This window comes from Oncorhynchus mykiss, chromosome 11 (genome assembly GCF_057628025.1).
Source record: "Oncorhynchus mykiss isolate SJ-2025 chromosome 11, ASM5762802v1, whole genome shotgun sequence".
NCBI classification, from domain to species: Eukaryota; Metazoa; Chordata; class Actinopteri; order Salmoniformes; family Salmonidae; genus Oncorhynchus; species Oncorhynchus mykiss.
The window spans coordinates 81242710-81267871 of record NC_143032.1 but is presented as its reverse complement, the minus strand read 5'-3'; the positions used below and the strand labels follow the sequence as shown (position 1 = coordinate 81267871).

The following is a 25162-nucleotide window of genomic DNA, read 5'->3' as shown; positions in this document are numbered from 1 at the left end:
AAGACCAGTCAGAGGTCATTCAATAGACAGATAAGACCAGCCAGAGGTCATTCAATAGACAGATAAGACCAGTCAGAGGTCATTCAATAGACAGATTAGACCAGCCAGAGGTCATTCAATAGACAGATAAGACCAGCCAGAGGTCATTCAATAGACAGATAAGACTAGTCAGAGGTCATTCAATAGACAGATAAGACCAGCGAGAGGTCATTCAATAGACAGATAAGACCAGCCAGAGGTCATTCAATAGACAGATAAGACCAGCCAGAGGTCATTCAATAGACAGATAAGACCAGCCAGAGGTCATACGTCATTCAATTGACAGATAAGACCAGCCAGAGGTCATTCAATAGACAGATAAGACCAGTCAGAGGTCATTCAATAGACAGATAAGACCAGTCAGAGGTCATTCAATAGACAGATAAGACCAGCCAGAGGTCATTCAATAGACAGATAAGACCAATCAGAGGTCATTCAATAGACAGATAAGACCAATCAGAGGTCATTCAATAGACAGATAAGACCAGCCAGAGGTCATTCAATTGACAGATAAGACCAGTCAGAGGTCATTCAATAGACAGATAAGACCAGTCAGAGGTCATACGTCATTCAATAGACAGATAAGACCAGCCAGAGGTCATTCAATAGACAGATAAGACCAGTCAGAGGTCATTCAATAGACAGATAAGACCAGCCAGAGGTCATTCAATAGACAGATAAGACCAGTCAGAGGTCATTCAATAGACAGATAAGACCAGCCAGAGGTCATTCAATAGACAGATAAGACCAGTCAGAGGTCATTCAATAGACAGATAAGACCAGCCAGAGGTCATTCAATAGACAGATAAGACCAGTCAGAGGTCATTCAATAGACAGATAAGACCAGTCAGAGGTCATTCAATAGACAGATAAGACCAGCCAGAGGTATGCACATAGGACATAGGTCCCGTGTGGCTCAGTTTTGAGTTGTAGATGAATATAGACTGTATTACGTAACCCTTTTATTAACAGATATTGGACAATGTAAAACTCACACATGTGGTGGCGTAGATGGTGAAGGCGCTAAGGATGAAGGACTTTCCATGGTTCAGACTTATGAGGACGTCCATGGACCTAGAAAGACGAGCACAACACACACTGTTTAACACCACAATGGCCCTGAAAAGGGGGGGGCTGTGTATGACTTATTTTTCACAAGGGGAACGAGTTCTAAAATGGCGCAATTAAAACCCCTAATGATGAACGGCAGAGCTATTTCCGTATGTCCATTATGCCAGATCCAATTACCATGCCTTTAAGCAGGAAACGGAACGACTGAAATCACCCCCCCCCTCCCCCACACCCCCCCACCCCCAAAATTAAGAAATATGTAAAACACTGTCTATTGTCTGGTCTGATTGTTCGCCTGGCCGTGTGTGTGTGGGGGATGAAGGTATGTGTGTGTTCTCTCTGTGCAGTTGGTTTAGCCCTGGGCTCTGCCTTGGGCCTTCTATTCTCCTGCGGCTCCAACAGATGAGCTGCCGTCTGACTCTCTGTCCTACTGTCCGCTAGTATGGTACTGGAATTTAAATCGCCTGAATCCACCCCCCTCCCCCCTTGTTCAATCTTTATATCGCCTTTCCTACTTCCACACTCAATACTTAAATGATGTGTCATTTTTCTTCTTCTCTTTTTTTAAAACACTACGCCTCATGTTTTTGTTCCTGTCCACTTGGCTTTGACTGGTATTGTGGAACACATTTAGGGGGGGCGTGTCTGTGACTTGGCTTTGACTGGTATTGTGGAACACATTTAGGGGGGGGCGTGTCTGTGACTTGGCTTTGACTGGTATTGTGGAACACATTTAGGGGGGGGGGCGTGTCTGTGACTTGGCTTTGACTGGTATTGTGGAACACATTTAGGGGGGGGCGTGTCTGTGACTTGGCTTTGACTGGTATTGTGGAACACATTTAGGGGGGGGCGTGTCTGTGACTTGGCTTTGACTGGTATTGTGGAACACATTTAGGGGGGGGCGTGTCTGTGACTTGGCTTTGACTGGTATTGTGGAACACATTTAGGGGGGGGCGTGTCTGTGACTTGGCTTTGACTGGTATTGTGGAACACATTTAGGGGGGGGCGTGTCTGTGACTTGGCTTTGACTGGTATTGTGGAACACATTTAGGGGGGGGGGCGTGTCTGTGACTTGGCTTCTGACTGGTATTGTGGAACACATTTAGGAGGGGGCCGTGTCTGTGACTTGGCTTCTGACTGGTATTGTGGAACACATTTAGGAGGGGCTGTGTCTGTGACTTGGCTTCTGACTGGTATTGTGGAAGACATTTAGGAGGGGCCGTGTCAGTGACTTGGCTTCTGACTGGTATTGTGGAACACATTTAGGAGGGGCGTGTCTGTGACTTGGCTTTGACTGGTATTGTGGAACACATTTAGGGGGGGGGCCGTGTCTGTGACTTGGCTTTGACTGGTATTGTGGAACACATTTAGGGGGGGGGGCGTGTCTGTGACTTGGCTTCTGACTGGTATTGTGGAACACATTTAGGAGGGGGCCGTGTCTGTGACTTGGCTTCTGACTGGTATTGTGGAACACATTTAGGAGGGGCCGTGTCAGTGACTTGGCTTCTGACTGGTATTGTGGAACACATTTAGGGGGGGGGCCGTGTCTGTGACTTGGCTTCTGACTGGTATTGTGGAACACATTTAGGAGGGGCCGTGTCTGTGACTTGGCTTTGACTGGTATTGTGGAACACATTTAGGAGGGGCCGTGTCAGTGACTTGGCTTCTGACTGGTATTGTGGAAGACATTTAGGAGGGGCCGTGTCTGTGACTTGGCTTTGACTGGTATTGTGGAACACATTTAGGAGGGGCCGTGTCAGTGACTTGGCTTCTGACTGGTATTGTGGAAGACATTTAGGAGGGGCCGTGTCTGTGACTTTGGCTCTGTGCTTTATAAGAAATAGAGGAAGAAGACAAAGACAAGGTCCGCTCTCTTAGGATTACGGTTGGAAAAAAAAAATATGATTTAAGCCATGGACATTCTGTTTTTCTGCTACTGACTATTAGAGATTTTACACTGAGTGGACAAAAAATTAGGAACACTTGCTCTTTCCGTGACATAGACTGACCAGCTGAATCCAGGTGAAAGTTATGATCCCTTACTGAGGTCACTTGTTAAATCCACTTCAATCAGTGTAGAGGAAGGGGAGGAGACGGGGTTAAAGCAGGATTTTTAAGCCTCGAAACAATTGAGACATGGATTGTGTATGTGTGTCATTCAGATGGTGAATGGGCAAGACAAAAGATCGAAGTGCCTTTGAAAGGGGTATGGTAGTAGGTGCCAGGTGCACCGGTTTGTGTGAAGAACTGCAACACTGCTGAGTTTTTCAAGCGCAACATTTTCCCGTGTGTATCAAGAATGGTCCACCACCCAAAGGACATCCAGCCAACTGGATACAACTGTGGGAAGCATTGAAGTCAATAACTCGTTCGACAACGTTTAGAGTCCGTGCCTCGACGAATTGAGGCTGTTTCGAGGGGACAAGGGTGTGCAACGCAATATTAGGAAGGTGTTCCTAATGTTTTGTGCACTCGGTGTATATGCACCAACAACTTAATTATATCACAATAAACAGCCTGATCAACTCTATGTGAAGGAGATGAGTAGTGCTGAATGAGACAAATGGTGACTGGTTATCTGATCCACACCCTCTACCTTTTTGTTGAAGGTCTCTGTGACCAACAGACGCATATCTGTATCCCCAGTCATGTGAAATCCATAATTTAGGGCCTAATGAATTTATTTCAAATTGACTGATTTCCTCATATGAACTGTAACTCAGTAAAACAAATAATGAAATTGCTGCATGCTGCGTTAAGGTATTTTTTTTTCTGTGTAGTTGGTGAGAGTTACTGTTGCACAAACAGGACAGAAAAGGTGTTCCTCTAAACATAGATGTAAAGTCAATTTCAACATACATTTTTTTTTTTTGAGTAACACAAAAAACAAACATCGTGATTGTGTGAACATACTTTTTTTGTGATGACATCATCACTCAGTGAAACAGTTTGATTGAAATAAAAACAATATTTGGATTAGTTTCACGAGCACCATCATTTTTTAGAGCTTCTTTCTCCAAAAAGCGATCGTCCTTTATGTGTACATACAATATACTGTAGATTTAATGTATACATACAATATACTGTAGATTTAATTTATACATACAATATACTGTAGATTTAATTTATACATACAATATACTGTAGATTTAATGTATACATACAATATACTGTAGATTTAATGTATACATACAATATACTGTAGATTTAATGTGTACATACAATATACTGTGGATTTAATGTGTACATACAATATACTGTAGATTTAATTTATACATACAATATACTGTAGATTTAATTTATACATACAATATACTGTAGATTTAATGTGTACATACAATATACTGTAGATTTAATGTGTACATACAATATACTGTAGATTTAATTTATACATACAATATACAGTAGATTTTATTTAATCAGGAGAAATATTCCTTTTGCTTGACCAGGCCAAGATGACTGCAAACAAACACACGTTACATTGCAGACATTTGAATGGAAACTTAAACATGTGTTTGGCCTAACGTTTGATCACCCACTCTTGAGGTTCGTTCCGTACCACAATCCCTCTCTTCAGAGTTCTTAGAGTTTCCTCTGTTCTGCCAGGATCTCTGCCACGCGTCCTCCAGAGGAGCGACGTTTCCACAACTCTTAGTGACAGCCGTCCTCCGCAATATGTTCAACCCTGAATAATTCACCCCTCCTCAATTTTCCCGTCTTTAAGGAAAAGTTGGAAAGCCATTACTGACACCGGTGATCGTCCAGCTGCATCGTATCACTAGCGCTTAGCGTCACGCAGGACGACGAGGCGCTCCGACAGAAGCCACTAGACGCAGAGACCACTAGAGTGGGAGGGAAAGAGAAGTTTCCACATCGCACCTCAGAGAGCTCCAATGACCAGACCTGGGATCAAATACTATATGAAATCTTTTCAATACTCTTGAGCATTTGCTCTATTCTGCCTGGAGTACCGGATCTACGGAATTTATAGTCTTGGGACTGTTCTATTGATCCAGTCAGCCAGGCAAGACTAGATCAAAGTATTTGGAATGATTTCAAATAGTAGTTGAACCCAGGTTTGTCCATATCCCAGTTTAGAGATCTCCAGTGATACAAACAGAGGAGAGGTCTGAGTCGTCTGCCTTGATGTCCCAGGGAACATGTGTCAGTCTTTACAGGGTTTTAGAGTGATCCCTGAAGAGTGACCCCCATGCCCATTTTTTTTACCTCTGGCATGACATTTCCCCCCTCTCTCGTCTCCCATCTAATTCAGAGACATAACCCCAGCTCAACCTAACAGCTGGGGGCCCTGCCTTCAACTGTCATTCACAGGGTTTTACAGCATGACCCGGTACAAGAAGAGACAGAGCGACAGAAGGATATGTCCATGCATTATTTACCTGGTTTGTTTTGCTTTTGTGGAAACAGGGTGCTGCTGACCGCACCCACAAACTAAGGTCACGTTATTTCTCCTCTCCAACATGAGTTTCATCTGAATTATTAAACCTGCTAAATATTTGGATTTCTACTCATTATATTGCTGTGCATATTAGTCGATACATAAACTTTTTTTGTTTTGTTGTATCACTAAAAGGTATTGAATCATACGTCCACTGTCGGGTTATTTCCATCGGGATCCCATTCTTTACCTTCAGGGCAACCAGGGCTCAACTAGAGAGTCTTTACATTGGACCAAGAAAATAATAACTGTCACACTACCTGACCTTAACGCTACAGGAAGACAGATCCCCCCCGCCCCCCCCAACGCTGCACCAAGAGACGCTCTGCTTTTCAACGACCCAGAGATGTTTATGGGTATGACGCCAAAAATGGCACCGATTTGACAACTGACACGGTCGGCAGTCCCGCGGTGCGCCCTCCAATTGTCCTGTTTCCATTATTCATGAGGCTTGCTGCATTAGCTAGCTGTCCTGTCCTGTCTGTTGCCAGGTGTCAGCCAGGTGTCAGCCAGGTGTCAGCCAGGTGTCAGCCAGGTGTCAGCCAGGTGTCATCCAGGTGCCAACCAGGTGTCAACCAGGTGTCAGCCAGGTGTCAGCCAGGTGCCAACCAGGTGTCAGCCAGGTGTCAGCCAGGTGTCATCCAGGTGTCATCCAGGTAGACCAAGAGCTCCACTACTCAACCTTGTTATCATCAACACACCGGGGGGGTTAAGGGATAGGAGGACACGGGGGGGCCCCTACCTAATGGAGCGATATGGTGGAGAGGGGAAGGGGGAGAGGGTTAGGGCCACCAACAGATGCCTGTGTTCAAGGACTGAACCATGACACAGCTGTCACCACAGAGGAGACCAGTGCCACCACCAATTGACTGAACGTGTATTGTATACGGAACGTGTAGTGTATAGTGAAAGTGTATTGTATACGGAAAATGTATTGTATACGGAACGTGTATTGTATACGGAACGTGTATTGTATACGGAACGTGTATTGTATACGGAAAATGTATTGTATACGGAACGTGTATTGTATACGGAAAATGTATTGTATACGGAACGTGTATTGTATACGGAACGTGTATTGTATACGGAACGTGTATTGTATACGGAACGTGTATTGTATACGGAAAATGTATTGTATATGGAACGTGTATTGTATATGGAACGTGTATTGTATACGGAAAATGTATTGTATACGGAACGTGTATTGTATACGGAACGTGTATTGTATACGGAAAATGTATTGTATACGGAACGTGTATTGTATACGGAACGTGTATTGTATACGGAACGTGTATTGTATACGGAAAATGTATTGTATACGGAACGTGTATTGTATACGGAACGTGTATTGTATACGGAAAATGTATTGTATACGGAACGTGTATTGTATACGGAACGTGTATTGTATACGGAACGTGTATTGTATACGGAAAATGTATTGTATACGGAACGTGTATTGTATACGGAACGTGTATTGTATACGGAAAGTGTATTGTATACGGAAAGTGTATTGTATACGGAACGTGTATTGTATACGGAACGTGTATTGTATACGGAACGTGTATTGTATACGGAATGTGTATTGTATACGGAACGTGTATTGTATACGGAACGTGTATTGTATACGGAACGTGTATTGTATACGGAACGTGTATTGTATACGGAAAATGTATTGTATACGGAACGTGTATTGTATACGGAACGTGTATTGTATACGGAACGTGTATTGTATACGGAAAATGTATTGTATACGGAACGTGTATTGTATACGGAACGTGTATTGTATACGGAAAATGTATTGTATACGGAACGTGTATTGTATACGGAACGTGTATTGTATACGGAACGTGTATTGTATACGGAAAATGTATTGTATACGGAACGTGTATTGTATACGGAACGTGTATTGTATACGGAAAGTGTATTGTGAACGTGTATTGTATACTGAATGTGTATTGTATACGGAAAGTGTATTGTATACGGAACGTGTATTGTATACGGAACGTGTATTGTATACGGAAAGTGTATTGTATACGGAACGTGTATTGTATATGGAAAGTGTATTGTATACGGAATGTGTATTGTATACGGAATGTGTATTGTATACGGAACGTGTATTGTATTTCTAATGTGTATTGTATATGGAACGTGTATTGTATATGGAACGTGTATTGTATATGGAAAGTGTATTGTATGCGGAACGTGTATTGTATACGGAAAATGTATTGTATACGGAACGTGTATTGTATACGGAACGTGTATTGTATACGGAATGTGTATTGTATACGGAAAGTGTATTGTATACGGAAAGTGTATTGTATACGGAACGTGTATTGTATACGGAACGTGTATTGTATACGGAAAGTGTATTGTATACGGAACGTGTATTGTATATGGAACGTGTATTGTATATGGAACGTGTATTGTATATGGAAAGTGTATTGTATACGGAACGTGTATTGTATATGGAAAGTGTATTGTATACGGAATGTGTATTGTATACGGAATGTGTATTGTATACGGAACGTGTATTGTATTTCTAATGTGTATTGTATATTGAATGTGTATTGTATTTCTAATGTGTATTGTATATTGAATGTGTATTGTATATGGAACGTGTATTGTATAAGGAACGTGCATTGTATACGGAACGTGTATTGTATACGGAACGTGTATTGTATATGGAAAGTGTATTGTATATGGAACGTGTATTGTATATGGAACGTGTATTGTATACGGAACGTGTATTGTATATGGAACGTGTATTGTATATGGAACGTGTATTGTATATGGAACGTGTATTGTATATGGAACGTGTATTGTATATGGAACGTGTATTGTATACGGAACGTGTATTGTATACGGAACGTGTATTGTATATGATGCTTGAATGGACATTTGTGTTCTACGTTTGCTGCTGCTCTATTTATTTATTATTGCTCTTATTATACGTGACCATATAATATGACCATATCTATAGACCATATCTATAGACCATATCTATACTATAGACCATATCTATAGACCATATCTATACTATAGACCATATCTATAGACCATATCTATAGACCATATCTATAGACCATATCTATAGGCCATATCTATAGGCCATATATCTATACTATAGACCATATCTATAGACCATATCTATAGACCATATCTATAAACCATATCTATAGACCATATCTATAGGCCATATATCTATACTATAGAACATATCTACAGACCATATCTATACTATAGACCATTTATATACTTTAGACCATATCTATAGACCATATCTATACTATAGACCATATCTATAGACCATATCTATACTATAGACCATATCTATAGACCATATCTATACTATAGACCATATCTATACTATAAACCATATCTATAGACCATATCTATACTATAGACCATAGCTATAGACCATATCTATACTATAGACCATATCTATAGACCATATATATACTATAGACCATATCTATAGACCATATATATACTATAGACCATATCTATAGACCATATCTATACTATAGACCATATCTATACTATAGACCATAGCTATAGACCATATCTATACTATAGACCATATCTATAGACCATATCTATACTATAGACCATATCTATAGACCATATCTATACTATAGACCATATCTATAGACCATATCTATACTATAGACCATATCTATAGACCATATCTATACTATAGACCATAGCTATAGACCATATCTATACTATAGACCATATCTATAGACCATATATATACTATAGACCATATCTATAGACCATATCTATAGACCATATATATACTATAGACCATATCTATAGACCATAGCTATAGACCATATCTATACTATAGACCATATCTATAGACCATATCTATACTATAGACCATATCTATAGACCATATCTATAGACCATATCTATAGGCCATATCTATAGACCATATCTATAGGCCATATATCTATACTATAGAACATATCTACAGACCATATCTATACTATAGACCATTTATATACTTTAGACCATATCTATAGACCATATCTATACTATAGACCATATCTATAGACCATATCTATACTATAGACCATATCTATACTATAGACCATATCTATAGACCATATCTATACTATAGACCATATCTATAGACCATATCTATACTATAGACCATATCTATAGACCATATCTATACTATAGACCATATCTATACTATAGACCATAGCTATAGACCATATCTATACTATAGACCATAGCTATAGACCATATCTATACTATAGACCATATCTATAGACCATATCTATACTATAGACCATATCTATAGACCATATATATACTATAGACCATATCTATAGACCATATCTATACTATAGACCATATCTATAGACCATATCTATACTATAGACCATATCTATAGACCATATATATACTATAGACCATATCTATAGACCATATCTATACTATAGACCATATCTATAGACCATATCTATACTATAGACCATAGCTATAGACCATATCTATAGACCATATCTATAGACCATATCTATAGACCATATCTATAGGCCAAATCTGAACTCTGTACCTACTGACTACCAACGAGGCACACATACAATAGTCGCCTATAAGGACAACATGCCTTAGACCAAACCACATGTTATAGACTAAACCACATGTTATAGACCAAACCACATGTTGTAGACTAAACCACATGTTATAGACTAAACCACATGTTATAGACCAAACCACATGTTATAGACTAAACCACATGTTATAGACTAAACCACATGTTATAGACTAAACCACATGCCTTAGACTAAACCACATGTTATAGACTAAACCACATGTTATAGACCAAACCACATGCCTTAGACTAAACCACATGTTATAGACTAAACCACATGCCTTAGACTAAACCACATGTTATAGACTAAACCACATGTTATAGACTAAACCACATGTTATAGACTAAACCACATGCCTTAGACTAAACCACATGTTATAGACCAAACCACATGTTATAGACCAAACCAGAGAACACAAAGCACCACAAAAAAGCTCAATACTCTTGGCCAATATAATCCATCTTCAACGTTATACAGGCTTTTTCCTCTGCTTAGCGTCCATGCTAACCAACCAATCCCCCCCCCCCCCCCCCCCCCCCCCCCCAGCATCGCCGTCGACGGAGTCAGCAGAGAGGCAGACAGATGGACGGAGTCGGAGACAGAACTTTCAGACGTTCCATGATTCCATGATGCAGGTGGTCGGGGGGGGGGGGGGTGCAGGAAAGGGGATTGTCACAGTAGCACGGTGAATTATTTAAATGAAGAGAGCGTGGAGAAGGGAATCGCTGCATCTGTCACACAACCCTTTAAAAGCCCCAGAACAGATGTGTTTCCCCACTACCCTGGCCCGCCCCAGCCCCGTTGTACCGGGCCTAACAGCTAACTACTTAATGGGTCACCGTGGCCATGCCAAGAGTTAATTAAGCAAGACTCTTTGGTTTACAGGAGCAGGAAGAGTTCAGGTTCCGTCAGGGCATGTATTCACAAAGAGTCTCACAGAATGAGTACTGATCTAGGATCAGGTTCTTCCCTCCTAGTCATCATGATCTAACAGGCAAAACTGATCAGAGATTTATCTCTCCTTCTCTAAGCCTCTGTGAATACAGGCCCTGACCCAGTGTGCTCTATACTGAAGGAGAAATAGGGTCAATTCTACATTGAAAACTTTAATACCAAAGGACAATTGTACAAAACATGTTATCAGCAGCAGTTTTGGATTAGGACATTTGAGTGGATTACATGAGATGATGTTACTGTCGGATTGTGAGTAGATCAACTTGCTATACATTTAAAAAAAAAAAAATGATGATTCTGATCTTGATATGTTCTGGACCACATTTCCCTGCAATTCAATCATACTATTTTAGATAGGAGTCAAAGAGAGGACATAAGTAGAAGGTGTTGTTGTGTTTGAGGATTAAAACCGCGAGGGAAGAATAATCTCTACATGTAATAATCCATTTCAGTTCTGGAGCTCTGCAGTGCCTTTCTGTTTATTGGTCAGACCATAAATTATAAGTTATTATAGTTATTAAATTATGATAATTTACCATAAGGTAAATACATATCTCAAGTGCTTTCAAATTCTGGAAAGTATGTGACGGCTGGCTTGATTTAACGACATAGAGACACCGGTACGGTTTTGGAATGTCAGTGGGGATGTGTTAACACACACACACACACACACACGTCTTTATGGAACCACCTTCTCATTGGCTACTTACTGTCCGACTGCATAGAGCACTGGTGCAGGACACAGGAGATAATCGTTCCGCACAACACTTGGCTTCTGATCTGGAAAATAAAGACAATAATGACTTCCCTGCACACTACCACACTCAGGCTCATACACACACACACTCTCACATACACACACACACACACACACACACACACTCTCACAAACACACGCCAAATTGACTTGCAGAATATACAGTAGTGTAGCCATGAGGCCATGAGGAAAAATGGGACAAGAAGGAAAGGGGAGAGGGGAAGAGTGGGGGAGAGAGGGGGAGGGTGGGAGAGGGTGGTGGAAAGAGGGAGAGAGAGGGGAAGAGAGGGGGAGGGTGGGAGAGGGGGAGAGAGTGGGAGAGAGTGGGAGAGAGTGGGAGAGAGTGGTGGAAAGAGGGAGAGAGAGGGGGAGAGAGGGGGATAGAGTGGGGGAGGGTGGGAGAAAGTGAAAGAGAGTGGAGGAAAGAGGGAGAGAGGGGGAGAGAGGGGGAGGGTGGGAGAGTCGGGGAGGGTGGGAGAGAGTGGGAGAGAGTGGTGGAAAGAGGGAGAGAGAGGGGGAGAGAGGGGGAGGGTGGGAGAGAGTGGGAGAAAGTGGGGGAGGTTGGGAGAGAGTGGGAGAGAGTGGTGGAAAGAGGGAGAGAGTGGGGGAGAGAGGGGGAGAGAGGGGGAGGGTGGGAGAGAGTGGGAGAGAGTGGGGGAGGGTGGGAGAGAGTGGTGGAAAGCGGGAGAGAGAGGGGAAGAGAGGGGGAGGGTGGGAGAGGGAAAGAGAGTGGGGGAGGGTGGGGGATAGAGTGGGGGAGGGTGGGAGAAAGTGGGAGAGTGGAGGAAAGAGGGAGAGAGGGGGAGAGAGGGGGAGGGTGGGAGAGTCGGGGAGGGTGGGAGAGAGTGGGAGAGAGTGGTGGAAAGAGGGAGAGAGAGGGGGAGAGAGGGGGAGGGTGGGAGAGAGTGGGAGAAAGTGGGGGAGGTTGGGAGAGAGTGGGAGGGAGTGGTGGAAAGAGGGAGAGAGTGGGGGAGAGAGGGGGAGAGAGGGGGAGGTGGGAGAGAGTGGGAGAGAGTGGGGGAGGGTGGGAGAGAGTGGTGGAAAGAGGGAGAGAGGGGGAGGGTGGGAGAGAGTGGTGGAAAGAGGGAGAGAGAGGGGAGAGAGGGGGAGAGAGGGGTGAGACTATGGGAGAGAGTGGTGGAAAGAGGGAGAGAGAGGGGGGAGAGGGGGAGGGTGGGAGAGAGTGGGAGAGAGTGGGGGAGGGTGGGAGAGAGTGGTGGAAAGAGGGAGAGAGGGGGAAGGGTGGGAGAGAGTGGTGGAAGAGGGAGAGAGAGGGGGAGGGTGGGAGAGAGTGGGGAGGAGAGTGGTGGAAAGAGGGAGAGAGAGGGGGAGAGAGGGGGATAGAGTGTGGGGAGGGTGGGAGAAAGTGGGAGAGAGTGGTGGAAAGAGGGAGAGAGAGGGGGAGAGAGGGGGAGGGTGGGAGAGAGGGAGAGAGTGGGGGAGGGTGGGAGAGAGTGGTGGAAGAGGGAGAGAGGGGGAAGGGTGGGAGAGAGTGGTGGAAAGAGGGAGAGAGGGGGAAGGGTGGGAGAGAGTGGTGGAAAGGTGGGAGAGAGTGGTGGAAAGAGGGAGAGAGAGGGGGAGAGACGGCGAGGGTGGGAGAGGGTGGTGGAAAGAGGGAGAGAGAGGGGAAGAGAGGGGGAGGGTGGGAGAGGGGGAGAGAGTGGGGAGGGTGGGAGAGAGTGGGAGAGAGTGGTGGAAAGAGGGAGAGAGAGGGGGAGAGAGAGGGGGATAAAGTGGGGGAGGGTGGGAGAAAGTGGGAGAGTGGTGGGAAAGAGGGAGAGAGAGGGGGAGAGAGGGGGAGGGTGGGAGAGAGGGGGAGAGAGTCGGGGAGGGTGGGAGAGAGTGGGAGAGAGTGGTGGAAGAGGGAGAGAGAGGGGGAGAGAGGGGGAGGGTGGGGAGGTTGGGAGAGAGTGGGAGAGGTGGTGGAAAGAGGGAGAGAGGGGGGAGGGTGGGAGAGAGAGTGGTGGAAAGAGGGAGAGAGGGGAGAGAGGGGAGAGAGGGGTGAGACTGTGGGAGAGAGTGGTGGAAAGAGGGAAAGAAAGAGGGGGCGAGGGGGAGGGTGGGAGAGAGTGGGAGAGAGTGGGGGAGGTTGGGAGAGAGTGAGGGAGGGTGGGAGAGAGTGAGGGAGGGTGGGAGAGAGTGGAAAAAAGAGGGAGAGAGAGGGGGAGAGAGGGGGGAGACTGTGGGAGAGAGTGGTGGAAAGAGGGAGAGAGAGGGGGAGAGTGGGGAGAGAGGGGGAGGTGGGAGAGAGAGGGGGAGAGAGGGGGGAGAGAGTGGGGGAGGGTGGGAGAGTGTGGAGAGAGTGGTGGAAAGAGGGAGAGAGAGGGGAGAGAGGGGGAGGGTGGGAGAGAGTGGGACAGAGTGGGGGAGGGTGGAGAGAGCGGTGGAAAGAGGGAGAGAGATGGGGAGAGATGGGAGAGAGGGGGAGGGTGGGAGAGAGTGGGGAGGGTGGGAGAGAGTGGTGGAAAGAGCGAGAGAGAGGGGGAGAGAGGGGGAGAGAGAGGGGTGAGACTGTGGGAGAGAGTGGTGGAAAGAGGGAGAGAGGGGGAGAGAGGTGAGAATGTGGGAGAGAGTGGTGGAAAGAGGGAGAGAGTGGGAGAGAATGGTGGAAAGAGGGAGAGAGGGGGGAGAGAGGGGGAGGGTATGAGAGAGTGGGGGAGGTTGGGAGAGAGTGGGAGAGAGTGGTGGAAAGAGGGGAGAGAGAGGGGGGGAGAGCGGGGGAGGGTGGGAGAGAGTGGTGGAAAGAGGGAGAGAGAGGGGAGAGAGGGGGAGAGAGGGGTGAGACTGTGGGAGAGAGTGGTGGAAAGAGGGAGAGAGAGGGGGGGGAGAGAGGGGGAGAGTGGGAGAGAGAGAGTGGAGGAGAGTGGGGGAAGTTGGGAGAGAGTGGGAGAGAGTGGTGGAAAGAGGGAGAGAGAGGGGGAGAGAGGGGGAGGGTGGGAGAGAGTGGGAGAGGTGGGGGAGGGTGGGAGAGAGTGGTGGAAAGAGGGAGAGAGAGAGGGAGTGAGGGGGAGAGAGTGGGGGAGGGTGGGAGAGAGTGGGAGAGAGTGGTGGAAAGAGGGGAGAGAGGGGGAGAGAGTGATGGAAAGAGGGAAAGAAAGAGGGGGCGGGGGGAGGGTGGGAGAGTGGGAGAGAGTGGGGGAGGTTGGGAGAGAGTGAGGGAGGGTGGGAGAGAGTGGAAAAAAGAGGGAGAGAGAGGGGGAGAGAGAGGGGGAGAGTGGGAGAGAGAGGGGGAGAGTGGGAGAGAGAGGGGGAGAGAGGGGGAGAGAGTGGGGGAGGGTGGGGAGAGAGTGGGAGAGAGTGGTGGAAAGAGGGAGAGAGAGGGGAGAGAGGGGGAGGGTGGGAGAGAGTGGGACAGAGTGGGGGAGGGTGGGAGAGAGCGGTGGAAAGAGGGAGAGAGATGGGGAGAGATGGGGAGAGGGGGGAGGGTGGGAGAGAGTGGGGAGGGTGGGAGAGAGTGGTGGAAAGAGCGAGAGAGAGGGGGAGAGGGGGAGAGAGAGGGGTGAGACTGTGGGAGAGAGTGGTGGAAAGAGGGAGAGAGTGGGAGAGAATGGTGGAAAGAGGGAGAGAGGGGGGAGAGAGGGGGAGGGTATGAGAGAGTGGGGGGAGGTTGGGAGAGAGTGGGAGAGAGTGGTGGAAAGAGGGAGAGAGAGGGGGAGAGCGGGGGAGGGTGGGAGAGAGTGGTGGAAAGAGGGAGAGAGAGGGGAGAGAGGGTGAGAGAGGGGTGAGACTGTGGGAGAGAGTGGTGGAAAGAGGGAGAGAGAGGGGGGGTGAGAGGGGGAGTGGGAGAGAGTGGGAGAGAGTGGGGGAAGTTGGGAGAGAGTGGGAGAGAGTGGTGGAAAGAGGGAGAGAGAGGGGGGAGAGAGGGGGGTGGGTGGGAGAGAGTGGGAGAGAGTGGGGGAGGGTGGGAGAGAGTGGTGGAAAGAGGGAGAGAGGGGGAAGGGTGGAGAGAGTGGTGGAAAGAGGGAAAGAGAGGGGGAGAGAGGGGGAGAGAGGGGTGAGACTGTGGGAGAGAGTGATGGAAAGAGGGAAAGAAAGAGGGGGCGAGGGGGAGGGTGGGAGAGAGTGGGAGAGAGTGGGAGAGAGAGGGGGAGAGAGGGGGAGAGAGTGGGGGAGGGTGGGAGAGAGTGGGAGAGAGTGGTGGAAAGAGGGAGAGAGAGGGGAGAGAGGGGGAGGGTGGGAGAGAGTGGGACAGAGTGGGGGAGGGTGGGAGAGAGCGGTGGAAAGAGGGAGAGATGGGGAGAGATGGGGAGAGAGGGGGAGGGTGGGAGAGAGTGGGGGAGGGTGGGAGAGAGTGGTGGAAAGAGCGAGAGAGAGGGGGAGAGAGGGGGAGAGAGAGGGGTGAGACTGTGGGAGAGTGGTGGAAAGAGGGAAAGGAGAGGGGGAGAGAGGGATGAGACTGTGGAGAGAGTGGTGGAAAGAGGGAGAGAGGGGGAGAGAGGGGTGAGAATGTGGGAGAGAGTGGTGGAAAGAGGGAGAGAGTGGGAGAGAATGGTGGAAAGAGGGAGAGAGGGGGGAGAGAGGGGGAGGGTATGAGAGAGTGGGGGAGGTTGGGAGAGAGTGGGAGAGAGTGGTGGAAAGAGGGAGAGAGAGGGGGAGAGAGGGGGAGAGCGGGGGAGGGTGGGAGAGAGTGGGAGATAGAGGGGGAGGGGGAGGGAGAGAGTGGTGGAAGAGTGGGGGAGAGGGGGGGAGGGTGGGGAGGAGAGTGGTGGAAAGAGGGATAGAGAGGGGGAGGGTGGGAGAGAGTGGGGGAGGTTGGGAGAGAGTGGGAGAGAGTGGTGGGAAAGAGGGAGAGAGAGGGGGAGAGAGGGGTGAGACTGTGGGAGAGAGTGGTGGAAAGAGGGAGAGAGGGGGGAGAGAGGGGGAGAGTGGGGGAGGTTGGGAGAGAGTGGGAGAGAGTGGTGAAAGAGGGAGAGAGAGGGGAGAGAGGGGTGAGACTGTGGGAGAGAGTGGTGGAAAGAGGGAGAGAGGGGGAGAGAGGGGGAGAGTGGGAGAGAGAGGGGGAGAGTGGTGGAAAGAGGGAGAGAGAGGGGAGAGAGGGGGAGGGTGGGAGAGAGTGGGAGAGAGTGGTGGAAAGAGGGAGAGAGAGGGGGAGGGTGGGAGAGAGTGGGGGAGGTTGGGAGAGAGTGGGAGAGAGTGGTGGAAAGAGGGAGAGAGAGGGGGAGAGAGGGGTGAGACTGTGGGAGAGAGTGGTGGAAAGAGGGAGAGAGGGGGGAGAGAGGGGGAGAGTGGGAGAGAGAGGGGGAGAGTGGTGGAAAGAGGGAGAGAGAGGGGAGAGAGGGGGAGGGTGGGAGAGAGTGGGACAGAGTGGGGGAGGGTGGGAGAGAGCGGTGGAAAGAGGGAGAGAGATGGGGAGAGATGGGGAGAGAGGGGGAGGGTGGGGAGAGAGTGGGGGAGGGTGGGAGAGAGTGGTGGAAAGAGCGAGAGAGAGGGGGAGAGAGGTGGAGAGAGAGGGGTGAGACTGTGGGAGAGAGTGGTGGAAAGAGGGAAAGAGAGGGGGAGAGAGGGATGAGACTGTGGGAGAGAGTGGTGGAAAGAGGGAGAGAGGGGGAGAGAGGGGTGAGAATGTGGGAGAGAGTGGTGGAAAGAGGGAGAGAGTGGGAGAGAATGGTGGAAAGAGGGAGAGAGGGGGGAGAGAGGGGGAGGGTATGAGAGAGTGGGGGAGGTTGGGAGAGAGTGGGAGAGAGTGGTGGAAAGAGGGAGAGAGAGGGGGAGAGAGCGGGAGAGCGGGGGAGGGTGGGAGAGAGTGGGAGATAGAGGGGGAGGGTGGGAGAGAGTGGTGGAAAGAGTGGGGGAGAGGGGGGAGGGTGGGAGAGAGTGGTGGAAAGAGGGATAGAGAGGGGGAGGGTGGGAGAGAGTGGGGGAGGTTGGGAGAGAGTGGGAGAGAGTGGTGGAAAGAGGGAGAGAGAGGGGGAGAGAGGGGTGAGACTGTGGGAGAGAGTGGTGGAAAGAGGGAGAGAGGGGGAGAGAGGGGGAGAGTGGGAGAGAGAGGGGGAGAGAGGGGAAGAGAGTGGGGGAGGGTGGGAGAGAGTGGGAGAGAGTGGTGGAAAGAGGGAGAGAGAGGGGGAGAGAGGGAGAGAGGGGGAGAGAGTGGGGAGGGTGGGAGAGAATGGGAGAGTGGTGGAAAGAGAGAGAGAGGGGGAGAGAGGGGGAGGGTGGGAGAGAGTGGGAGAGAGTGGTGGAAAGAGGGAGAGAGAGGGGGAGAGAGGGGGAGGGTGGGAGAGAGTGGGAGAGAGTGGGGGAGGGTGGGAGAGAGTGGTGGAAAGAGGGAGAGAGGGGAGGAGGGGGGGAGAGAGTGGTGGAAAGAGGGAGAGAGAGAGGGAGTGAGGGGGAGAGAGTGGGGGAGGGTGGGAGAGAGTGGGAGAGAGTGGTGGAAAGAGGGAGAGAGAGGGGGAGAGGGGGGGGGGTGGGGAGAGAGTGGGGGAGGGTGGGAGAGAGTGGTGGAAAGAGAGAGAGAGGGGGAGAGAGGGGGAGGGTGGGGAGAGAGTGGTGGAAAGAGGGAGAGAGAGGGGGAGTTAGGGGGAGGGTAGGAGAGAGTGGGGGAGGTTGGGAGAGAGTGGAAGAGAGTGGTGGAAAGAGGGAGAGAGAGGGGGAGAGAGGGGGAGAGAGGGGTGAGACTGTGGGAGAGAGTGGTGGAAAGAGGGAGAGAGGGGGAGAGAGGGGGAGAGTGGGAGAGAGAGGGGGAGAGAGGGGGAGAGAGTGGGGGAGGGTGGGAGAGAGTGGGAGAGAGTGGTGGAAAGAGGGAGAGAGAGGGGGAGAGAGGGAGAGAGGGGGAGAGAGTGGGGGAGGGTGGGAGAGAATTGGAGAGAGTGGTGGAAAGAGAGAGAGAGGGGGAGAGAGGGGGAGGGTGGGAGAGAGTGGGAGAGAGTGGTGGAAAGAGCGAGAGAGAGGGGGAGAGAGGGGGAGGGTGGGATAGAGTGGGAGAGAGTCGGGGAGGGTGGGAGAGAGTGGTGGAAAGAGGGAGAGGGGGGGTGGGGGGAGTGGTTGAAAGAGGGAGAGAGAGAGGGAGTGAGGGGTGAGACTGTGGGAGAGAGTGGTGGAAAGAGGGAGAGAGAGGGGGAGAAAGGGGGAGAGAGTGGGGGAGGGTGGGAGAGAGTGGGAGAGAGTGGTGGAAAGAGGGAGAGAGGGGGAGAGGGGGGGTGGGAGAGAGTGGTGGAAAGAGAGAGAGAGGGGGAGAGAGGGGGAGAGAGGGGGAGGGTGGGAGAGAGTGGGAGAGAGTGGTGGAAAGAGGGAGAGAGAGGGGGAGAGAGGGAGAGAGGGGGAGAGAGTGGGGGAGGGTGGGAGAGAATTGGAGAGAGTGGTGGAAAGAGAGAGAGAGGGGGAGAGAGGGGGAAAGGGTGGGGAGAGTGGGAGAGAGTGGTGGAAAGAGCGAGAGAGAGGGGGAGAGAGGGGGAGGGTGGGATAGAGTGGGAGAGAGTCGGGGAGGGTGGGAGAGAGTGGTGGAAGAGGGAGAGGGGGGGGGAGAGTGGTGGAAAGAGGGAGAGAGAGAGGGAGTGAGGGGTGAGACTGTGGGAGAGAGTGGTGGAAAGAGGGAGAGAGAGGGGGAGAAAGGGGGAGAGAGTGGGGGAGGGTGGGAGAGAGTGGGAGAGAGTGGTGGAAAGAGGGAGAGAGAGGGGGAGAGGGGGGGTGGGAGAGAGTGGTGGAAAGAGAGAGAGAGGGGGAGAGAGGGGGGAGAGAGGGGGAGGGTGGGAGAGAGTGGGAGAGAGTGGTGGAAAGAGGGAGAGAGAGGGGGAGGAGGGGTGAGACTGTGGGAGAGAGTGGTGGAAAGAGGGAAAGAGAGGGGGAGAGAGGGGTGAGACTGTGGGAGAGAGTGGTGGAAAGAGAGAGAGAGGGGGAGAGAGGGGTGAGAATGTGGGAGAGAGTGGTGGTAAGAGGAGAGAGTGGGAGAGAATGGTGGAAAGAGGGAGAGAGGGGGGAGAGAGGGGGAGGGTATGAGAGAGTGGGGGAGGTTGGGAGAGAGTGGGAGAGAGTGGTGGAAGAGGGAGAGAGAGGGGGAGAGAGGAGGAGAGAGGGGGAGGGTGGGAGAGAGTGGGAGAGAGTGGTGGAAAGAGGGAGAGAGGGGGGAGGGGGGGAGAGAGTGGTGGAAAGAGGGATAGAGAGGGGGAGGGTGGGAGAGAGTGGGGGAGGTTGGGAGAGAGTGGGAGAGAGTGGTGGACAGAGGGAGCGAGAGGGGGAAAGAGGGGGAGAGAGGGGTGAGACTGTGGGAGAGAGTGGTGGAAAGAGGGAGAGAGGGGGAGAGAGGGGAGAGTGGGAGAGAGAGGGAGAGAGTGGTGGAAAGAGGGAGAGAGACGGGGAGAGAGGGGGAGGGTGGGAGAGAGGGGGAGAGAGTGGGGGAGGGTGGGAGAGAATGGGAGAGAGTGGTGGAAAGAGGGAGAGAGAGGGGAGAGAGGGGGAGGGTGGGAGAGAGTGGGAGAGAGTGGTGGAAAGAGGGAGAGAGAGGGGGAGAGAGGGGGAGGGTGAGAGAGAGTGGGAGAGAGTGGGGGGGGGTGGGAGAGAGTGGTGGAAAGAGGGAGAGAGGGGGGGAGGGGGGAGAGAGTGGTGGAAAGAGGGAGAGAGAGAGAGAGGGAGTGAGGGGTGAGACTGTGGGAGAGAGTGGTGGAAAGAGGGAGAGAGAGGGGGAGAAAGGGGGACAGAGTGGGGGAGGGTGGGAGAGAGTGGGAGAGAGTGGTGGAAAGAGGGAGAGAGAGGGGGAGAGAGGGGGAGGGTGGGAGAGAGTGGGGGAGGGTGGGAGAGAATGGTGGAAAGAGAGAGAGAGGGGGAGAGAGGGGGAGGGTGGGAGAGAGTGGGGGAGGGTGGGAGAGAGTGGTGGAAAGAGGGAGAGAGAGGGGGAGAGAGGGGTGAGACTGTGGGAGAGAGTGGTGGAAAGAGGGAGAGAGAGGGGGAGAGAGGGGTGAGACTGTGGGAGAGAGTCGTGGAAAGAGAGAGAGAGGGGGAGAGAGGGGGAGAGAGGGGTGAGACTGTGGGAGAGAGTGGTGGAAAGAGGGAGAGAGACTGGGGGAGAGAGGTGAGAGACGTGGAGAGACTGGGGGAAAGAGGGGAGAGATGGGGAGAGACTGGGGGAAAGAGGGAGAGACAGGGAGAGACTGGGGTAGAGGGGAGAGACTGGGGGAGAGAGGGGAGAGACGGGGAGAGACTGGGGAGAGAAGGGAGAGAGGGAGAGAGGGGGGAGAGACGGGGAGAGTGGGAGAGAGGGGGAAAGGGGTAGAGTGGGGAAAGGGGTAGAGTGGGGAAAGGGGTAGAGGGGTAGAGTGGGGAAAGGGGTAGAGGGGTAGAGTGGGGAAAGGGGCAGAGTGGGGAAAGGGGTAGAGGGGGGAAATGGGTAGAGTGGGGAAAGGGGTAGAGTGGGGAAAGGGGCAGAGTGGGGAAAGGGGCAGAGTGGGGAAAGGGGCAGAGTGGGGAAAGGGGTAGAGGGGTAGAGTGGGATTTAATAACTGGTTGACTCTCCTTTGGCAGTAATAAGCTTGGACCATTCCTCTTTACAAAACTGTTTCAGTGGGAGGTCTGGTGTGAACTGTTCTCTTGAGGTCATGCCACAGCATCTCAATTCGGGTTGAGGTCAGGACTCTGACTGGGCCAATTGAAGCTATTCTGTTGCTGATTTACTTCTGTGTTTAGGATCGTTGTCCTGTTGCATCACCCAACCTCTGCTGAGCTTCAGTTGGCGGACAGATAGCCTAACATTCTCCTGCAAAATGTCTTTATAAACTTGGGAATTCATTGTCTATCGTTATGATAAAGATCGGAACAAATTTGATAGAACTAATTTATGCAGAAATCCAGGTAATTCCAAACGGTTAACGTACTTTTTCTTGCCACTGTATATTCCTTGACAGAACAGACGACATGTTTAAATAAGAAACTGAATTACCAAGGTACATAGGCCTTACAACATTCACACTTCTAGATTCTGTTGGGTCTTTCACTTGACATGTTAAGATGGCTCCTGTAAGATATGTGTGGGTGTGTTTGTGTGTGTGTCCGTGTGTGTGTGTGTGTGTCTCTCTCTGTGTGCCTGTATGTGTGTGTGCGTATGTGTGTCTCTCTGTGTGTCTGTGTGTGTGTGTGTGTGTGTGTGTGTGTGTGTGTGTGTGTGTGTGTGTGTGTGTGTGTGTGTGTGTGTGTGTGTGTCTCTCTCTGTGTGCCTGTATGTGTGTGTGCGTGTGTGTGTCTCTCTGTGTGTCTGTGTGTGTGTGTGTGTGTGTGTGTGTGTGTGTGTGTGTGTGTGTGTGTGTGTGTCTCTCTCTGTGTGCCTGTATGTGTGTGTGCGTATGTGTGTCTCTCTGTGTGTCTGTGTGTGTCTCTCTGTGTGTGTGTGTGTGTGTGTGTGTGTGTGTGTGTGTGTGTGTGTGTGTGTGTGTCTCTCTGTGTGTCTGTGTGTGTGTGTGCGTGTGTGTGTCTCTCTCTGTGTGCCTGTGTGTGTGTGTGTGCGTGTGTGTGTGTCTGTACTTACTGTATGTCTGCGTGCCAACTATGAAGCTACAGACAACCCCGTCGTTGCCTCGTCCCACGGAGAAGCCGTTCCCTCGCAGCACGATGTCAAACGACTCTGTGTTATGTAAACAAGACACAGGAGATAGTGAGCAGAGGGGCTATAGGAGGACACACAGACACAGGGGATAGTGAGCAGAGGGGCCCTAGGAGAACACACAGACGCAGGAGATAGTGAGCAGAGGGGCCCTAGGAGGACACACAGACACAGGAGATAGTGAGCAGAGGGGCCCTAGGAGAACACACAGACGCAGGAGATAGTGAGCAGAGGGGCCCTAGGAGAACACACAGACGCAGGAGATAGTGAGCAGAGGGGCCCTAGGAGAACACACAGACGCAGGAGATAGTGAGCAGAGGGGACCTAGGAGAACACACAGACACAGGAGATAGTGAGCAGAGGGGCCCTAGGAGAACACACAGACGCAGGAGATAGTGAGCAGAGGGGCCCTAGGAGAACACACAGACACAGGACATAGTGAGCAGAGGGGCCCTAGGAGAACACATAGACGCGGGAGATATGCTCACACACACACACACGCACACACACACACACACACACACACACACACACACACACACACACACACACACACAGAGACACATAAATATCCATGAATGATAATCCACATTACAGGGGATCCTTGAGCGGCCGTGATCGGGAGTCCCATAGTGCGGCACACAATTGTCCCAGCATCGTCTGGGTTAGGGGAGGGTTTGACCCAGCATCGTCTGGGTTAGGGGAGGGTTTGGCTCAGAATCGTCTGGGTTAGGGGAGGGTTTGGCCCAGCATCGTCTGGGTTAGGGGAGGGTTTGGCCCAGAATCGTCTGGGTTAGGGGAGGGTTTGGCCCAGCATCATCTGGGTTAGGGGAGGGTTTGGCCCAGCATCGTCTGGGTTAGGGGAGGGTTTGGCCCAGCATCATCTGGGTTTGGGGAAAGTTTGGCCCAGCATCGTCTGGGTTAGGGGAGGGTTTGGCCCAGCATCGTCTGGGTTACGGGAGGGTTTGGCCCAGCATCGTCTGGGTTAGGGGAGGGTTTGGCCCAGCATCATCTGGGTTAGGGGAAGGTTTTGTCCCAGCATCGTCTGGGTTAGGGGAGGGTTTGTCCCAGCATCGTCTGGGTTAGGGGAGGGTTTGGCCCAGCATCGTCTGGGTTAGGGGAGGGTTTGGCCCAGCATCATCTGGGTTAGGGGAGGCTTTGGCCCAGCATCATCTGGGTTAGGGGAGGGTTTGGCCCAGCATCGTCTGGGTTAGGGGAGGGTTTGGCCCAGCATCGTCTGGGTTAGGGGAGGGTTTGGCCCAGCATCGTCTGGGTTAGGGGAGGGTTTGGCCCAGCATCGTCTGGGTTAGGGGAGGGTTTGGCCCAGAATCGTCTGGGTTAGGGAAGGGTTTGGCCCAGCATCGTCTGGGTTAGGGGAGGGTTTGGCCGAGCATCGTCTGGGTTAGGGGAGGGTTTGGCCCAGCATCGTCTGGGTTAGGGGAGGGTTTGGCCCAGCATCGTCTGGGTTAGGGGAGGGTTTGGCCGGGGTAGGCCGTCATTGTAAATAAGAATTTGTTCTTAACTGAGTAGTTAAATAAAGGGAAATACATTCAAATATTATCCTGCTGTAGCAAATTGGCTAAAATTAAGATCTTACATCTGTACACACACAGAAACAGAATATCCCTTCCAACCTGGTGGGAAAAACTATACACACACACCAACAACCTTATACACACCAACAACAACTATATACACACCAACAACCTTATACACACCAACAACTATACACACACCAACAACTATACACACACCAACAACTATATACACACCAACAACAACTATACACACACACACCAACAACTATATACACACCAACAACTATATACACACCAACAACAACTATACACACACACACCAACAACTATATACACACCAACAACTATATACACACCAACAACAACTATACACACACACACCAACAACTATATACACACACCAACAACTATATACACACACCAACAACTATATACACACACCAACAACTATATACACACACCAACAACTATATACACACCAACAACTATATACACACCAACAACAACTATACACACACACACCAACAACTATACACACACAACAACAACTATACACACAAAGACACACAACCACACACCAACAACTATACACACAAAGACACACAACCACACACACAAAGACACACAACCACACACCAACCACAATCCACCACTCACGGTTAACGCAGACACTGGACGGCTCTACTGTCAGGATCTCTGTACAGGACTGCTTTAATATCTGCAGAACGGAATGGATATGACAACATTAGTCACACACACACATACACACACACACACACACACACTGGATACGGCAGCATTACTCAGATGCATAATAGATATATCACAGTTGTTATCAAACGGTGTCGACTTGTGGAGGACAGATTAGACTGTAACACCTTAGAAATGTCTCCTGTTCGATCTGCTGAACCGACTGCTTTAGACGGGGAGAGAGGAGAAGAGAGGGGGAGTTATGTGGGGGAGAGAGGAGAAGAAAGAGAGAGCTACGTAAAGGAGGAGAGAGGAGAAGAGAGGGGAAGCTATGTGGGGGAGAGAGGAGAAGGGAGGGGAAGAGAGGGAAAGAGAGGAGAAGGGAGGGGAAGAGAGGAGAAGCTATGTGGGGGGGAGAGGAGAATGAAGGGGGAGAGAGGAGAAGGGAAGGGGAGCTATGTGGGGGAGAGGAGAAGAGAGGAGAAGCTATGGGGGAGAGAGGAGAAGCTATGGGGTCTGAGG

General features: G+C 50.1%; 1 protein-coding gene across 1 annotated transcript in view; it reads right to left on the bottom strand.

Moving 5' to 3' along the window:
- LOC110536457 (anthrax toxin receptor 2) overlaps positions 1-25162 on the bottom strand; it is a 151121-nt gene that overhangs the window by 92533 nt on the left and 33426 nt on the right. The window contains exons 7-10 of the mRNA XM_090191237.1: positions 24608-24668; positions 22338-22433; positions 11844-11913; positions 1035-1113 (exon numbers count right to left, since the gene is read on the bottom strand). Coding sequence (XP_090047363.1) covers positions 1035-1113; positions 11844-11913; positions 22338-22433; positions 24608-24668 — 306 coding nt within the window. The remainder of the gene's footprint in view (positions 1-1034; positions 1114-11843; positions 11914-22337; positions 22434-24607; positions 24669-25162) is intronic.